We start from the raw sequence: 18,247 nt of genomic DNA, 5'->3' as shown, positions 1-18,247 counted from the left end.
CTGAAACATGAGGAGTTGTGAAAACTGTCTTTTCCAAGTTCACCTCGCAGCTGCACGGTGAGGAGATTGGCGGTTAGTGAGTAGAAAGCAAATCGCTGAGAAATGGAAAACAGGGAAGTGTTAGGCGGGACAGCAGTGACCCTCTAGGATCCATGCTATCCTGTAGCTCACAATCCCCACAGTGACTTTAGGGAGTCACTCCCCTATCTTAGGTCACCTCACAAGGTCGCCCGGTGTCTAGGCACCTGCTCTCGGATCCAATAATTAGCACGTGCCAATTTCAGTGGAGGCCCGTCAAACCTAACATCCCAGGTACATGGCCACCTTCTGCCTCCATCCTCCCCCAAACTGTTAAACTACTGTCAGTAGTCTACCTCATTGACTTAAACACACCAAAACTTCAAATGCGTAAGACATGGTGAGAGACTCAATAGTATTTATTGGATAAGTCAGCAAATACACTGAAGAAATAGTATAGGCATATGGCCCAGTCTTCTGGAAGTGTGTGACTTTTCCAAAGCATCTCTGATGGTTTTAAATATGAAAGGCCACTTGACCGATGTCCCTCGCCTAACAGGGTCTAGAAGCTGTACTACCGAGAACCACTGAACTACACTTACTGTTGACCTCAGCCAGTAATGATTAGTACTGACTAAATCAATGTGTCAAGAATAGCTTTAAAAATCATAAAATTGTAGTGGTTTGCCCAAAACTTCGTTTCTTTAAACATCTCTCTAATACGGTCCCTGCTTTTCTTTCTTGTTCTTTGTTTTCTTCTCTTTATTTCTCTTTATTGATTGGATCTTTGTATAGCCTTTGCTGTGTGATGGATGAGTGTCTAAGTAATTCCTTTTATTCAGAATGCACTCTCTGTTTTATAGCTGGGAATATTAAGTGCAGAAAATGCCCTAGGCTACAGAACTGACATTTGGACTCAGGCATTGTGCCCAATCTGTGGTTTTTCACCATGGTGCTTTATAACCATTTATTTTTTCTGGCCCCTGAGACTACATAGAAAAAGAAATGAGGCCTACTTTTTCTTGATAACTTTCCACAGTGATTTCCCAGGTTAAATTTAGTCCTAAATTTTATTTATTTACGTTTTGTATGGTGGACTCGTGAGTGTGCGGGTGTGGTGTATGCACGTGTTCATGTTGAGTGTGTGCACATGAAAAGGTGGTGTACCTGCACATGTCTGCCCCTCTTTGTGGAGGACAGAGGTTCATATCAATGTCTTCCTCAACAGCTCTCCTCATATTCTTGGAGATGGGGTTTCTTACTGAACACACAGACATGATGCATTGAAGTCTCAGGTTGCTTTGTGTCTCCTTTGTGTAAACAGAATCCAAAATGCCAATTTAAAGGCATTAAAATATTATATACACATAAACCTAGTTAATTTTTAAAACATGCATACATCTGTGGCACAATTACAAATAAAACAAAAGGAAACATTGTTTTAAAAACCAATTTAATAGTAATATAAAATCCAATGAAATAGGAACATCCAACACCACAAGCTCTAAATCTGTGTGTAGTAGCTACTCAAAAAACAACCTGCGTTTTTGAAAAAGTTTTTTCTTTACAGGAAATCTTACCAGCTAGACAAGATCTTATACCTTGTTGATATTATAGTAATGGTGAGCCACACTTGAAAACACATTCTTAGTAAAATAATTTAATTGATATGTTTTTTTAACACTTTGATGGATAGGACATGTATAAAATCCACTTAGAGAGTGTCTTAGTGTGTTCATTAACACGATGAAACTTTGTGACCCCAAAGCAACTTTGGGAACACAGGGTTCAGTTCATTGTACAGCTTCCAATCTATCATCCAGGGAGCCGGAAGGCCAAAACCTGGAGGCAGGACTGAGGCTGAGGCAGTGGAGGAGCAATGTTCACTGGCTTTCTCGTCCTGCTTTCTCATAAACCTCACAAGTGCCTACAGATGAGAGACAACAACCACAGTGAACTAGGCCCATCAGTCACTGATTAAGAAAATGCCCTGGTTATGGAAAGAAGCCGTGTCTCTAAGAAGAAGAAGCAGAAGAGGAAGAAAAAGAAAAAAGCAAGAAATATAAAAAGAAAAGAGACAGACAGGAAGAAAGAAAGGAAGGAAGGAAGAAAGGAAGGAAGAAATGAGGAAGGAAGGAAGAAAGGAAGGAAGGAAGGATGGAAGGAAGGAAGGAAGGATGGAAGAAAGGAAGGAAGGGAGGGAGGGAAGAAGGAAGGAAGGAAGGAAGGAGGAAGGAAGGAGGAAGGAAGGAGGAAGGAAGGAAGGGAGGAAGGAAGGAGGAAGGAAGGAAGACAGGAAGGAAGGAAGAAAGGAAGGAAGGGAGGAAGGATGGAAGGGAGGAAGGAAGGAAGGAAGGAAGGAAGGGAGAGAGGGAGGAAGGAAGGAAGGAAGGAGGAAGGAAGGAAGGAAGAAAGGAAGGAAGGAAGGAGGAAGGAAGGAAGGAAGGGAGAGAGGGAGGAAGGAAGGAAGGAGGAAGGAAGGAAGGAAGAAAGGAAGGAAGGAAGGAGGAAGGAAGGAAGGAAGGGAGAGAGGGAGGAAGGAAGGAAGGAGGAAGGAAGGAAGGAAGAAAGGAAGGAAGGAAGGAGGAAGGAAGGAAGGAAGGGAGAGAGGGAGGAAGGAAGGAAGGAGGAAGGAAGGAGGAAGGAAGGAAGGAAGGAAGGAAGGAAGGAAGGATGGAAGAGGCTCCCACATGCTTGCCTACAGCTGGTTTTAACGGAGGTGTTTTGTCAATTGTGGTCCCCTTTTCTCAGATAAAGCTGTGTCAATAAGACAAAACAGCAACACACCAACCCAGACTCAGGGTTTCCCGTTCTCCACGGCAAAAATCATTAACCGTCCAAGGCCAAAACCCATTCAGGTTGTAAATATTTTGGACCCATTTATCTTTTTCTTTAGTACATTCTTATTCAATTCAGTTTATTAATACATTTGTTAGATGCCTGCTGTTCAGCAAGCCTTTGTTGAGAACTGGTGTAATGATGTTGTTTAAAATGTCATCTTTACAGATATTGGAGATTTGAACAGCCCTTGAACAGTGATTTTCTTTTTTTTCTTTCTTTTTTTTCCTTTCCTTTTTAGTTTTGTTTTGTTTTGTTTTGTTTTGTTTTTGTCTTAGCAACTGCTGGCAGATACTAATACCCAATAGATGTCGAACAGTGGACAGACCAGCTGAAGAATGAAGACTGAAAACTTCTAAATGCATCTTCTTCTTCCCTGCAGGAACTTCTGCTGGCAGAGAAGTGGGCTAAAATGAACAAGCTCCCCTTTCCCAAGATTGATCCTTATGTGTTTGATCGGGAAGGATTAAAGGAATGCTATGTGTTTAAACCTAAGAACCCTGATGTGGAGAAGGATTGCCCAACCATTATCCACTTTGTTCTGGCCAACATCAACTTCAGAAAGTACAAGGCCCCAGGTATGTTTCCGTAAAATTGAAGTCTGGCTGGCAAGATGACTTGATGCTATTATATCTACTGAGCTTGTCCCATGAACTATGTCTATGAGGAATGTGTACTCCTTTTACCGTGACAGACAACAGTGACCTAGGAGCCCAAGCCCTTCCTTCTTTTTACCCCAACATTTCATGTTCTTCATAGAAGAGAAGCTGAAAGATGAGTGTCAAGCTATAACTGAACCAGAGCCTTGGGTTTGATAGGTCTCCAATTCATAAGAGATGTTAAGTAGTTTGACTTTCACCTTTGTGAAATCCTGGAAAACAAAGTCATGGAAAAATGCTTTGGGAATATTAATTGATCACAAAACTCTCTCTAAAAAGGCAGCATAACTGATCATTCTGGGCTTCCACATTGTATTCTACAGCCAAGCAGATCTAGTTCAAGAAATAATTACTCTGTTTTACTATATCTAGAGGTAGACACTAGTGTGTCCTAAAAGAGCCTCATTAACCAAAGAAGACCTCTCCCATCTAAGTACTAACCAGTCCAGACCCTGCTTAGCTTCTCAGATCAGAGATTTGGGCATGTTGACGGTGGTATGGTGCTCTATGCACGCACACGCACACACACACACACACACACTGGAGCGCGCGCGTGCTCGCACACACGCGAACACACTCACGCAGTGGGTGGTGATAGGATATAGGGAAGTTTTATTCCTGGATTTCTCAAGCATTGTAAGGGAGAAGTGGGAGTGGAGTTGTGAGGCAAGCCTTATCCTAGAAAAGGAAGGCTGCCTGACAGCTTTTGTTTTCAAACTGACACCATAGTTTCAAACTGAAACCCTGATTTCAAACTGAAAGCAACCTAGATAATAGACTATTACTGGTAGTTCTTGGGGAGAAACCAAAAGGTTGGTAAGGACAGGAACTTCTGATGGTTGAGTAGGATTCAATGTTTTGGATGGAATTTCCCCAGAGAAAAATTCTCCGAACAAACTTCAAGTGCAAATGGTTTATTTGTAAGGGAGTGAGGAAGTGATACTGGGCAGGGAGACAGACAACATAGTACATGTGAGTACACCAGCTACTCAAAGAGGAGCATGACCCATCTGAGAAAGTGCAGAGCACCCAGGATACAGGGTCATCCTTCCCACCCATATACTAGCAGGCATGGAAGCTGGGTATCTTTCCCACTAGACTGTGGCTGACTAGGAAATAGGGTTATTATTATTTTTTTTTAACCACAGGCTTTCTGGTGATTCTCAGTGCTGTCTTCAGGCTTTTTTGTATGTTTTGGAGATTCATCTTTGAAGTTTACAAAGCAAGATTCATATTCTTTTCGTCATGCAGGTGTTCTAAGGGAAACCAAGGAAGAGAAAGAAGTGGCTGACTTTGACATTTTTGATGACCCCGAGTCGCCATTTTCAACCTTCAACTTCCAGTATCCAAACCAAGCATTCAAAAGGCTACACGATCTGATGTACTTCAACACACTGAACAACATTGATGTGAGTGTCTCCCACAGCCGATAACATGGAAAGTCACTAGTCTACACAAGGCTCTGAGGTGACCATACCCAAAACATGGTGCCTTGTTTTCCTCAATGATCACACTAACCTCTAGTGGACACTAAAGTCACAAATAAGGACATCACTGTCTGTGGCTAAGCAGAACCCACACTTTATACATTGTTTGGTGAAGCTAGTGTTCTTTCCCAGCTTTCTAGATATATGTATTATATCTATTTATGATAAAATGATTTACGGAAAGGGAAGTGGGGGAAGAGTAGTATATGGCAGGAGAGAGTGGAACCATGAACATTGTCATTGCAGAAGTCTTACCGATGGTTTCCAACGTTCGGTTTTTGTAGCTCTTGATATTATTGCCAAATACTCCAGCCTCCTGCGTTTCAGCCTTTCAAAGAGCCTGTGAGCTTTGTGAGAGAGACTTCGGAAGCAAAGACTTCTCAAACATCCTTATCACTAACCTATCTGTTGCTGAAAGTCATTGTCTGTGAGATTACTTAGTACTAAATGCACTGCTTCTAGAGTGCTTTTGTGTGATTGATATCAGCTTGTGGGCCGAAATCAAAGCATTCAACCAATTACTATTACCTATGAAAGCTGAGCTCATTGGATTTGGCACCTTGGGAAAGAAATTGAGCAATGAGAGAGAATTAGCTGTGTATCATGCCTGGTTAGGTGGCCTTTTGGAGATTAGGAACAAATGTGTATTATGAATTACAGACTTCTATTATGAAGATTGTGAGGAGATGACGTGGTTGTGCTGTTTCTGCGGAACCTACCTAGATGTGTGCTAACAACTGACATACATCAGTCTGCTTGCTTGCCTAGTTAGTTTCCCTTGAGACAGTTAGAGTCAAATGTGATCATGACATGGTGGCCACAATGCTTAAAAATCAATACAATATGAAAATATTCCTAATACACTTCAGTTCCTATAAATTTTTTAATTTCTTCTTTTTTTTTTTGCTTTTTCTCATACTTTCCAGTATGTAGTGACTAATACTTAATGTAAGAACCAAAAGTTGCAACACATGATTTGTTTAACACATGCTTAATAAATTTTACATGGGAGTATTTAAAATATTTTTAAAAACTCATGCTACCTTATTTCTGTAGTGATGGTTAAAATTTAAAGAAAATAGAGACATGAGTTTTGTGACACAGGAACGAGAATTTTTCAAAATGGAGTTGTATTTTATGTTATTTAGATTTTATTTTATGTGGGTGTGTAGGATAGGGGCACATGAGCAAAGATGGCCTCGGAAGCCAGAGGTGTCAGATGTCCATGGTGTGGGAGCCACAGACAATCATCAAGTACCTTACATGGGTGACAGGAATGGATCTTAGGAATGAAATTGTGTTTTTAATTTCTGAGCCATCTTTCCAGCTCACAAGTAGGGCTGTTTTTTTGTAAAGCTGGATGATACTGAAAGAAAAGAGGGCTAAGGAGATCCTAACATGTTGTTTTGAAACGAATGGAGTCATATAATTTTTGAGGTAAAATCTGTTAAAGTTGGTAAATTAGCCTTTAATGAAAAGAACTAGAGTTGTATGAACTATAAATATCCCCTTAGAAATAAACATACACAAGTATTTTAAGCAACTACATTTCTCTTGCTATGTACAGCTTCTATTTATATTAAATCTGATAAAACATTTGCTGTGAGTTGTTGTATAGTACCACGTACATACTTTTCAAGCATTCCTCAAAGTAGTTTGTTTGATGCAGACATGAAAAACTTAAAACCTGGACAAAAATAGACCGACTTCCAAAACAACCATCCCGACTATTGATCAATAAACATTGTGTCTTCACAAACTATGAACTAAGCATTACATGTAATAATATACTCAATATATATAAAACTTGAGATTTTTATACATCACATTTTTATGATAGTCAGTGTTACCCTCAAACTCTTCCCAAATGCACATCCCAATTCCATCACACCCAATGTGGCATCTCATTTTTTTTTTTTTTTTTTGTAGTAAGCCAAGTCCAGTTAGTACCAACTATATTCTCTTGACTGTGTGACCTTCCATTAGGAAGAGTAATATCCTTAAAGAAAAAAACTTCTGTCAGTTACCGTAGCTCTTGAGCTAGAGCTAGAACTTCATAACCAACCATTCGTCCCCTATGATAGCTGTTTGTCTGGTTTGAGCTTGTACAGATTTCGTGTTTAGTGTCTAAACTACTTACCAACTTTTGTGTCAACCAACATTTTTTATAGCTCCTGCTAATATTTGAGGTTTGACATTTAGAGTCAAAGACGGGGTATTGTAATATCATCATATAAAGGATGGGTCACATCTTAGACATGGTTTCAGTGCTGTCAGAAGATGCCATGAGTGAGGCAACTTATAGTAGAAAGCATTCAGAGGATGGCTCTGTGATCGCTGCCACGGCAGAAACATTTCAGCAAGTATAGTACTGGAGCATTAACCAAGAGCCTAAACTTGAGACACAACCGCAGGGCAGAGAGAAAGATAACTGATGATGCCATGGACTTTTGAAACATCAAAGCCTATCCAGAGTGATACATGTACTCCAGCAAGGCCACGCCTCCTAATTCTTCTCAAACACTTCCACCAACTAAGGTACAAGCATTCAAATAAATGAGCATTTGGGAACCTTTCTCATTCGCATCACCACTGGACACTTGTAACTGAATATGCTACTCAAACTTCAGAGGTTTGCATTCTTCATCTTGAAAGCAGGAATTCATTACAGGGGCAGTGTGACTATGTGTAACCAGTTAGGGCATAAACAAGTTCCCTGCAAACAGAAGCCACTTAAACATGATAAGCTTAGCTAGGTGTGACAATCTCCTGCTGTTCTGAAGTGCATGGAGAATCTACAAATGAAACAGTGAAAGTGTTAATGACTTACCATACGAACAGGCTCCATGGGCAGTGACAGTGTAGACATTAAGTAAATGCTTTTTCTTAAATTAAATAGCCATTTTGACTTACATTTAGGTGAATTATGCTTCTCTTTCTCTCCTTGTGTGTGTGTGTGTGTGTGTGTTAATCTATTATTACTGATATTTTTTGCGACCTCTTGCATTGCATTTATCCAAGAATAAACACATTCTATCATAAATGTTATTGGTAAATAGTAGTGCATAAAAATTATTCAGGTTTGCCTGAGAATATGATGCATCAAAGCACCTTCCCAGCCAGACCCTCTGAGTGGAGCAGGACATGGGCAAACACGTAAGCAAACACGTCAGAGTGGTTTTCCCATAGCATAAACTGGAATAAAACAGGACACAAAGTCGTTAATCTACCAAATCCTAAGACAATTTTTAACCTCGTGGCCAGAGACACTGTGGCTTACGGTGTGTTCTTGCAATTTGTTTGCTGATCTAGTTTTGATCTGAAAAGGCCTCTGAATAGCCAACAGCTGGGGACTCCCACTGGTCCCTCTGTGAGGACAGCCTTTAGAGTGCTGTGCCTCTGCTTTGGCTCACTCTTTGACAGCAGTCTGGCTTTTTCATTAGCATCAATTTTCTGTGCTGACTCAGTCCTCCCAAATTCCTTTACAATGAACACTGCCGCGATGCTTTCACAGTGAGGGAACTTTGTGGGATTTGTATTCTCTTTTCCTCATTAGAAACTTAGGGTATAGTGAGTTAGACTGTCGGACGTGTGGTATGTGGTATACAGAGGCTTTGGATTCAGACAAAGTTGTGTGTCTAGTCATTGCTCAGCTGCCTCCCAACTGGGTGACCTTGAACTGGTAGATTATTTTCTTCTATCATAGGGGAAATGGTGATACATTTACATAGGATTAGGGGTTTAGTTCAAGTAACTTAAAGACTTAGGACATAATAGGAACTCAGGAAATTGAAACAGCAAATATAACGAAAAAGTTTTATTTCTTTTCTGCTTATAATTATGAATATGAACTCCATAAAAACATGACATTTATCTTTTATTCTCTGGGAATATCAATCATCCCACCAAATGAATATATAGTATATTTATGTATTTAGTTTTGTAAGTCATCAACTGGTTGAATGTAGTGAAGCTGAGGATGAACATTACCACTGTTTGTAGATAGAGCTGTTGACCATGAAGCCTGTTTACAGCCCATGTAGCATGTACACTTGGAAACCACCATTTGATCTGGAGAGAAAATGTGTTTGGAGGTTTGTTTTACAGTACCCGTTGACTTGGTTGCTTTTCCATCCTTACTTAGTTATTAGTCCAGTAGGCAAATTCAAGCAGATTCTGGTACTCTTATACCTCACAAAGTTCATTATATGTACTTACCAGTGGGCATCATCCCCTTAAAATTCAGATGGTTTTCATTAGTTACTTCTCTTGCTCATTGTGTGATGAAAGCAGGAGATGTTTGTTTTGGCTCATGAATTGAGGTGACCATCCATGATGGTGGTGACGGTATGACTCCGGGGCTTGAAGCAGCACTGAAGGTCACAGAGTGGTGAGGGCCACAGTCATTGGGATGCTGCTGCCCTCTTCTTAGTTGACTCTTCCCACTACACTCAGCTTACTGGTCAGAAATATACGCAGAGATCTATCTCCTAGATGTACCTAGACTGAGACAAGATGGCAGCAGATGTCAAGCATCATCATGTTAAAAAGTATGTGGTATTATAAGGGAAGTATGTGTCATAAGTTCTATTAGTTAATTTTTAGTCTAATCGCATTTTATCATTATAGTTACACTGGCTAGGTACAAAGTAAAGTTTTTGCATATGCAAAAAGTAATCTATAAATTGAATATTCTGATCTATTTTTATCTGGGATGCAGGGGAAGGGAGACAGTGGTTCCTTCGGCACATCACATACAATCCTGGCCAATATCCTAAACAAAATGTAGTTCAAGTAGAGAAAAACCTCATGGATTCATTAGAGCGTGGCTCTGCACAATATGGGATCCTGTAGAACAAAGGTTCAGAGTTCTAAAATGAGTTACCTTCTTTTTTTTTTTAATTTTAGGTTTTGGAATGCATGGACAAACATATAGAAATATTATTGTTTGATCTGAATGTGGAGGGTCTAATTCTGAGAGGAACCCAGAGAAGTCTGTTCATTTGAATGTTTTCTAGACTGTGTAGCATGCTGTTCTGGGTATGAAGGAGCGTGTTTTGATGTTGGGGGTGGGTTGGTCTTAGAGCGTGCCATCAGATGTGGCAGAGCATTTGTTTAGGACAATTTCTGGGGACCAAAAGGTGGGAGTGAGGCCAATACTTTCTTTCAGACCTTGGGGCTGAAACAACTGGAGTTCTAACGCCTATGTTCTCCTTTAGAGAAGAGAGACGCTACTTGCCCTGGTTTGCCTAAAGAGGGTAAAGAAAGGACCAGGAGGCAATAGACAAGAGAACATGTTTCCAAGGCCTTTCTGAGACTTTCATTTGAGGGTGTCTTTTTCTGAACCCCAATATCATGGTGCACAAGGCCTCGTCTTTTCTCACTGGTGTGTCAATTGACTGTGTCTTTGTTATGAGCTGTGCCAGGCACTGTTCAGGGACACAGAGGACAGAACAGCCAACGAACAAAAGGCTCAGGCTGTGGTCTTATCACTCAGGAAGCTAAGGCAAGAAGATCCTAAGTGTGCCACCTGTTCAGTTACAGAAACTCTGTTTCAGGGGGAAAAAAAGGAACAGAAAACAAATAAAAAATATGAATACTTTATACTAACCAAATATTTTCTCCTAAATATTCCTCAAGTTAGCCTAAGAAACATGATGGATAGATGGGTGTGTGTGTGTGTGTGTGTGTGTGTGTGTGTGTTGTGTTGTGTATGTGTTAATTTATAGGCACAGAATTGAGTAATAGATTAACTAGGAAAAAAAGCCCGAAGCCCCAGTTTTAGAGTGGGGACTGAGCTTAGGTCATAAATCTTCCCCACTCTTTTGTCAACCATTTCTTCCCCACGTGTCCTACAAGCACTTGTTTTTCCAGCCAAGCCAGCCGTTTCCATGTGTCTCATATGCCTTCTGTATGCCACAGCATTCCATTCTCAGCTGTATATGGTTATCCACAAAGACAACTGCTTACCCCTTCTGCTTAGGAAACCATGCGCAAGTTTAACTCCAGCCATATTCTCCCCGTGCTTTATTTTGGGCACTGATTAATTTTGAAAATATTCGTTATGTGCCTCCCATTGTCTCAGTGATGGGATCCGACACCAACAGTCCCGGTTTTCACGACATTCCAGACTCACAGGAAATCAAACATCAGTCAGGAAATGCACAGCTGTTTTTATGAAAGTCGTGGTTGTTTCTTTTACTGGAAATTCTTCGTTCCTCTCTAAAGGTGTGTCTCCTCTGTAAGAATACACCATACCTTTCTCTCTAGGACTGCTGTTTTAATTTGATACAATAAGTATTCCACATTTGCCTACAGATAGTTCAGTGGGATGCCTCCAAAATCATTCATTTTGATGAAAAGAAGGAAACCTCATTTTTCAAGTTGTATTTTTTTTTTTTTTTTTTTTTTTTTTTTTTTTATCTGCCCATAGCACTGAAGAATGAAAGGAACAGTTTTTCCAAAAGAAATTGGAAAGTTCTTGAATGGTGTAGTAAAAGAAGGCATGGGTCATATTTGAGATAAGCAGTGAGGATATAGAGGATTAGCCTACTGGGTTTTTTACTAGAATAAACCCAGAAGGGAGGATTTGAAATTCCCTGGAGGAAGATAAGCAGTTCTATAAACAGTCTAAGATCATTCCTGGCTTTAAAAAACATTAGAAAGATACTGATACTGCAGAAGACATCTTAGATACACCCAGATTTATCATGTAGCGTTCTAAAGGCTTTACAATTAACAAGTGACTTACTACTGAGTTTTTCTTCACATGAAAGCAATTAGTTTCCCCGGCAGCTGTAGCTGTGATCTGAGGCCTCAGGAGCCTGTTTAGTGGTTTCGTATGCCACCTAGTGGTTCTAGTTGCACATTCTTATCCCAAATGATATAAATGCAATCACTGGGGTTTCTGTGTGTGTGTGTGTGTGTGTGTGTGTGTGTGTGTTGTGTGTAGTATTTATTATAATGGTATATTACATATATATTTTATATGTGTAATAGATAATATGCTAAATTTTGCTAATCTCACTAACTTGTAATGCCAACACTGCTAGTTTTTCTGTTTTCTTTATTTCCTCATAGTGTTAAGATACTGAACACAGGGCTCCATATACACTAGGCAAGTAGTCTACCCATTGAGCATAAAACAACCTTTGCCTTGGAACATTGTTTTTCTGCTCCCTCTCTCCCTCCCTCTCCCTCCTTCCCTCTCCTTCTCTCTCTCCCTCCCTCCCTCCCTCCCTTTCCCCCTTCCTCCTTCCCTCCCTCTCTGTCTCTGTCTCTGTCTCTCCCTCCCTCCCTCCCCCCCCTCTCTCTCTGTGTGTGTGTGTGTGTGTCTATATTCACTTCCCTAGAATTAGCATCAGTCAGTCATTACGAGTGTACTATTCCCTGCGTCTCCTCTGTTCTAAAGCATTTGGGGTGGTTAGTTTTACTTGGCACTTCTCTGCACCAAGGGGATGCATATGTGGCTGGTCTGAAGGAGCAGAACTAACTGGTATCCCTGCAAGCCTGAATCTAGAAAGACAGAGACTGTTAAAAGTAATTTGCATAGCAGGATTGATGTGCTGGTTTACCCAGTGTAATGAGCCCATCCTTGCCAATGTTGATTCCTTATATGTTTTGTATCCTCCTGACTTTTATCACACAGAGGTCATAAGCAATGGTGTGAGTGCATGTCTGTGGTAGGATGTATCTATGTGCCGGCCACTGTCCACAGGACTTCACAGCAATGTTCTCCAATTCTCAGCAAGCCAAGATTAATAATGGTATTCCTGTCTTAAAGACAAGAAGCAGGGTTAGAGAAAGATGGACGAGCAGTTCAGCGTATTTGTTCTTTCAGATGCCTCAGGTTCAGTTCCCAGCACCCATCTGGCAACATACACTGTCGGTAAATATTGGCAAGGGATCCGACTCCTTCTTTCACTCTCCAGGGGCACTACGTACACATGGTACATTGTATGCAGGCAGAATACTCAAACACATAAAATAAAAACATAAATCTTTCAAGAAGAAACAATCTGAAGAGTTTGGGCTAATTTCCATCTATTGCATATAACCCGGACAGGACTGAGTCAAGGAATCCTTTGACTCAAGTCCTTGTAATAGACCCAGAGCACAGAATTACTTATGTCTCCCTCACATGTGGGAAAAGGGACTGTGTCAGTAGGTACTTAAAAGACTCAGTAATATTTGAGTCTGTTTCTATAAGCAGAGACTGACAACATATTTTAACCGTTTGAAAGACACAAATTCTTTGGGATACATTCTGTTTTCTTTGCTGTTTGTTTTGGTCATGTGACAGCACATTTAATTGGCCACTCTGGAAAAACAGAGGTTTATCCAATGGGGCTGTGAAGTTGCTGGATACTGAGCACATGCTCACATAACCGAGTCCTCTCATCTCTGTTCTAGGCGCTGGGACACATTTGCTCAGTGACCCATGGGGTGAGGAAAAGCCCTGTGTGTGGGTCTGAGTGGGAGGAGGTCATGGGTGTTGAGCATTTTAAACTTTCTAAACATTCCTCCTCACTATGTAGAGCTGAACGCATATAGTCAATGCTTTAACCCAATGTAATGGTCCCATGGAGTATAAAGGGGTTTTGGAGTAGCTCTGTAACTTGCCTCTGCCTCTAGTGCCCCAAACATCTATCCTGTTGACAAATCTTAGGAGAAGGTTGAGGTTTTTTGATGTTGACAGGACTCTACAGCATTAGGGGAGTTATCTTGAGCTTTCTCCCCGACCTCCCAAAGCAATTCTTCAACTGCAGTCATGACTTTGTCCAAATCCAAATTTCCTGCTCTCCTAAAATCCCTAACGAGGTTAATTTCATACCAGAAAGTGTGTATTACCTCTCATTGTTGTTAATGTGGATCAGCATAAGATAACTCTAGATGGATATAGCAAAGTATTTTTCCTGGGGGGAAATCACAAAGTATCGTGTGACACTTGTTCTCCGGCTGTTGGTGTGAATCAAGAGAATTCTCCAGCAATGCCTCTACTAGAGGACGTCTTCCTCCTCTGTGGTCTCCCATCTTCCGTTTAACTTTAAAGACACAAATTAGCAGCTTAGTGTTTCCTGTCCTATTATCACTTCCTGGTGAAGAATAGAAGGAACGCAAATTTACCTTGTTACGATTATTTTATTCTCAACCACACATCTTCACAAGAGTGTAGTGCTGAAATCTGGCACAGTCTGTGCTCGGAAGAATCATTGTTGCACAGTCTGTGCTCGGAAGAATCATTGTTGCACAGTCTGTGCTCGGAAGAATCATTGCTTTAGAGATTTTTTACTGGGTTCATCATTCATCTTGTGTGTCTTCTGGCAGGTGATAAAGGACGCCATTGTGGAGAGCATTGAATACAGAAGACAGAACCCATCTCGTTGCTCTGTTTCCCTCAGTAATGTTGAGGCAAGAAAATTCTTCAACAAGGAGTTCCTAAGTAAACCCACATCGTAGTCTCTGTGCCAGAACAAGCAAGCCCTTCGAATTCCATGACAAGTGGAGTTCAGAGCACATGAGAGATCATCTTACTATGCACAAGAGACTGGCTGCTACTCAGAGTTGTGGGGATTTAGCTGTGTGTTAGGTGAAAATGGTGTAGATTATGTAATACTTAGCAACAGTATCTGAGAGTATGAATTTTTTGACATAAGTATAGGGCTATATATTGTATTTTAAACATTCCTCACATTTTTACCTGTGATATATATCCTTTTCTTTTTTAAAATATTTAATAGTTTAACTCAGTAAAAGTGACTTCCCATTGTGTGTGAATGTTTTTCTAAATTAGATTTGTTAATGCCATATTACAACACTATTTTTATTTAAATGTTCATATCTACACATAAAAAATAAATACTTTGGTATTCAAATTATCACTGGAAACTTGAGTCTTTTCTATTACTTAATTTTTTTCTCTGTGAGTGGACTTTATATGATGTGTGTGTATATGTGCCTGTTTATATGTATGATTGCAAATGTGATCATGCCATTATGGTGTGCGGAGGTCAGAGGACAATTTGCTGATGGTCCTTCTGCCTTGTGTGAGACAGGGTTGCCTTGTTGTTATCACTGTGTAAACTAGGGAGCTGTCCTTGAGTTTCCAGGGCCTGACCTGTCTCTGCCTCCCAGCTCAGCACAGGGTGCTGGACTTGTAGATGCACACTGCCTAGGTTGGCTTCTCATGAGGATTCAAGCACAGCTTTTTATTCTTATGTGCTGAGCACTTTACCCACTGAATCACCTCCTTGGCCATCACTATTCTTTGTATGTGAGTGCACTGCAGCTGTCTTCAGACACACAGAAGAGGGCATTGGATCCCATTACAGATGGTTGTGAGCCACCATATGGTTGCTGGGATTTGAACGCAGGACCTCTGGAAGAGCAGTCAGTGCTCTTAATTGCTAAGCCATCTCTCCAGGTCCACTTGCTATTCTTTGAAGGAAACACTTTGGTCCAGGAAAGACTTGTTTTTCTAGTGTAGGGAAACACCAATCCCTTGATGTGGAAAAGGGAGGTTAGGAGAGGGAGCACCTTCATCAAAGTAATGGAAAGGGGAGTGGGGATGGGAGTGGGGGAAAGGGGATAACATCTGAAATCTAAATACAGAGAATATCCAATAAAATGAGTAAAAAAGAAAGGTTTTCAGATTCACTGATTTCAAGCAATGCAATTGTTAAACTTAGAATCTTCTTAAGGTTTATTTTTAATATTCTCTCTCTCTCTCTCTCTCTCTCTCTCTCTCTCTCTCTCTCTCTCTCTCTCTCTCTCCCCTGTGTATGTGTGTGTGTGTGTGTGTGTGTGTGTGTATACATAAATACAGGTGCCCACTGAGGTCAGAGATGTCGAATCCCATGTAGACAGTTACAGATGGTTGTGAGCCATTTAGCAAGAGTGCTGGGAACTGAACTCAGGTGCTCTGCAAGAGCAGAATGTGCCCTTAACTGTTGAACAAGCCCAGTGAAGCTTCCATTTTAATTGTTGAATTCTTCAGCAGGAAAGTATATATAATTGGCTCATTGAGGCATCAACTGGTATTCATTTGTATAAAATGTCTGAGGTAGTACTGTCTTCCATTGATCATATCCTGGACTGCAGAGAAAAGGTGAGCGCTGTGTCTGGCTTAAGTTGGTGCTGCAGGACAGCCTGCACTGAAAGCCCCTGATTTCAGGAGCAGTTGAATCATTATAATTCAGAGATGCCCTTCCAAACATAACTTCTTCTTCTGTTTCCTCTGCTCTCTGTCCATCTTTTTTGAGCTAACTTAAAGCTCTCTGTTCTTTTGTTCTACTATTCTCCTTCCTCTTGCATTCATTCCTAAGAGCAAAAACAAAAAGCAATATAGGAAGAAAATGATAGATTTTAAATTGATTTAAAAGACAAAGGAGAAACCACTGTACCCCCTTTGGCAAGCTGTAGCCTCTGGGAGGAGCAATATTTATCAATACACGGAGAAGTGCTTGACTTGGGCACTTCAGAGATATTTTATTTACTTTTATATCATCATGCAAAAACACTTGTGATAAACAGTTTGAAGGATGAAGGATTTTGATTCTTGGTTGCTTATTGGGTTCTTGGAGCATCATGCAGGCAGGAACATGCCAGTCAGGAGAGCACTCACCTGGCAAAGGGTGATAGAAGGTCCACCCACCTCCTACGTCCCGAGGTTGCCTATTTCCATTCTTTCTGCTGGCCCCCAGGGCTTCCTGCCTTCCTGTTCTCCCACCCAATACCTAATTATGCCCCCCTTTCCATCCCTGTCCCCTTTCCCATCCAGGCTCTTCCTTCCCTTCCTTCCTCCCCACTCCTGTGATTGCTTTCTTATCCCTCCCAAATGGGATTGAGGCATCCTCATTTGAGCCCTTTGGCTTGTTAGCCCTCTTGAGTTCTCTGGATTGCATCCTGGGTACTTTGTACTTTTTTGTCTAGTATCCACTTATTAGTGAATACAAACCCACATGTCCTTTTGGGTCTGAGTTATCTCACTCAGGATGATATTTTCTAGTTTCCATTTGCTTGGAAAACTGGAGAAGGCCAAGGAGCATTTCATTTTAAGGAATATTCTTGCTATTAATATACATTTCTTCTTAATTATGTATAACAACCACTCAGATATTAGCTCACGCTTTTGGGTATATCTCTGCAGAACAACAAAAATATACTGTCATGTCATGATGCCATATAGACAAATATATGATTTCTTAATTCTCAATGATGATCTTGTAAGAATCCCTAAAAGTATATTAGTAATTCTTAAGCTCTTTTATTATAGGACTGCTATTAAATCTTTTCTGACATCAAACTGCACTGAGACCTCTGACAGTCCTGGTGTGTCAGAATTACTTGCTTCTGAGATAGGAAAAAGGCCTCTCTACAAACTTAGATCACATTCCAAGAGGTTATAAAACACATAACCGAAGGTCAGAAAAAAGGAAGATAGGATTTACTATAGGTGCAAGGAGAGAAGATAAAATAATGACTGGGTTTATCTACACAAAACTTCAATGATAACTTATGGCCTTTAACTCTCCCTGAATGTGTAAAGCAAGTGACAAATGATGGATATTTAGCCAGATAATTACTCTTAATGGTTATACATTTAAACCTGCTTTGTTGTAAACTTCATAATCGATTTGTGATTTGAATCTATGTGTAAATTTGTGGTGAATGTTTTGCCGTGTGATCATGTATTCTGAAAGATGTATTAAGTGCTGAGGACAAAGAGAGGAGACAGGACTGAACTCAAGAAGAACGTAGAAGTAAGCGTATACAATATTAGGAGCAATGGCATTGTGATTGTTACATCAGAGCAGGAGGAATGAGCAAGATTAGGAGATAGAAACTTTGAAAACAAGAGAAAAGTTTTTAGAGAATTTTTGGAGAATGTCTTAGAGAGAACTTTTTGGAGGAGAACTTTATAGGAAAATTTTGGACTAAGAATATACAAATAAAAGTGAAAACCAATCTTCAACTTGTCCCTTTGTCTTAGGGTTTTATTTCTGTGAACAGACACCATGACCAAGGCAAGTCTTATAAAAGACAGCATTTAATTGGGGCTGGCTTACAGGTTCAGAGGTTTAGTCCATTATCATTAAGGCAGGAACATGGCAGCATCCAGGCATTCATGGTGCAGGAGGAGCTGAGAATACTACATCTTTATCTGAAGGACTATCTGCTAGCAAAATACTGACTCCCAAGCAGCTAGTACAAGGGTATTAAAGCCCACACCCACAAAGCCACACC

At 40.5% G+C, this 18,247-nt stretch overlaps 1 protein-coding gene across 1 annotated transcript in view; it reads left to right on the top strand.

Moving 5' to 3' along the window:
* Positions 1-14,756, top strand: part of PLA2G4A (phospholipase A2 group IVA) — a 143,802-nt gene extending 129,046 nt beyond the window's left edge. Inside the window, exons 16-18 of the mRNA XM_080917585.1 lie at positions 3,239-3,434; positions 4,767-4,924; positions 14,330-14,756. Coding sequence (XP_080773711.1) covers positions 3,239-3,434; positions 4,767-4,924; positions 14,330-14,461 — 486 coding nt within the window. The 3' untranslated portion in view covers positions 14,462-14,756. The remainder of the gene's footprint in view (positions 1-3,238; positions 3,435-4,766; positions 4,925-14,329) is intronic.
* The last annotated feature ends 3,491 nt before the right edge of the window (positions 14,757-18,247 follow it).

Source organism: Micromys minutus, assembly GCF_963924665.1.
Source record: "Micromys minutus genome assembly, chromosome: 6".
Lineage (NCBI taxonomy): Eukaryota > Metazoa > Chordata > Mammalia > Rodentia > Muridae > Micromys > Micromys minutus.
Note: the sequence above shows the minus strand (reverse complement) of the source record. Positions and strands in the feature narration are given on the sequence as shown.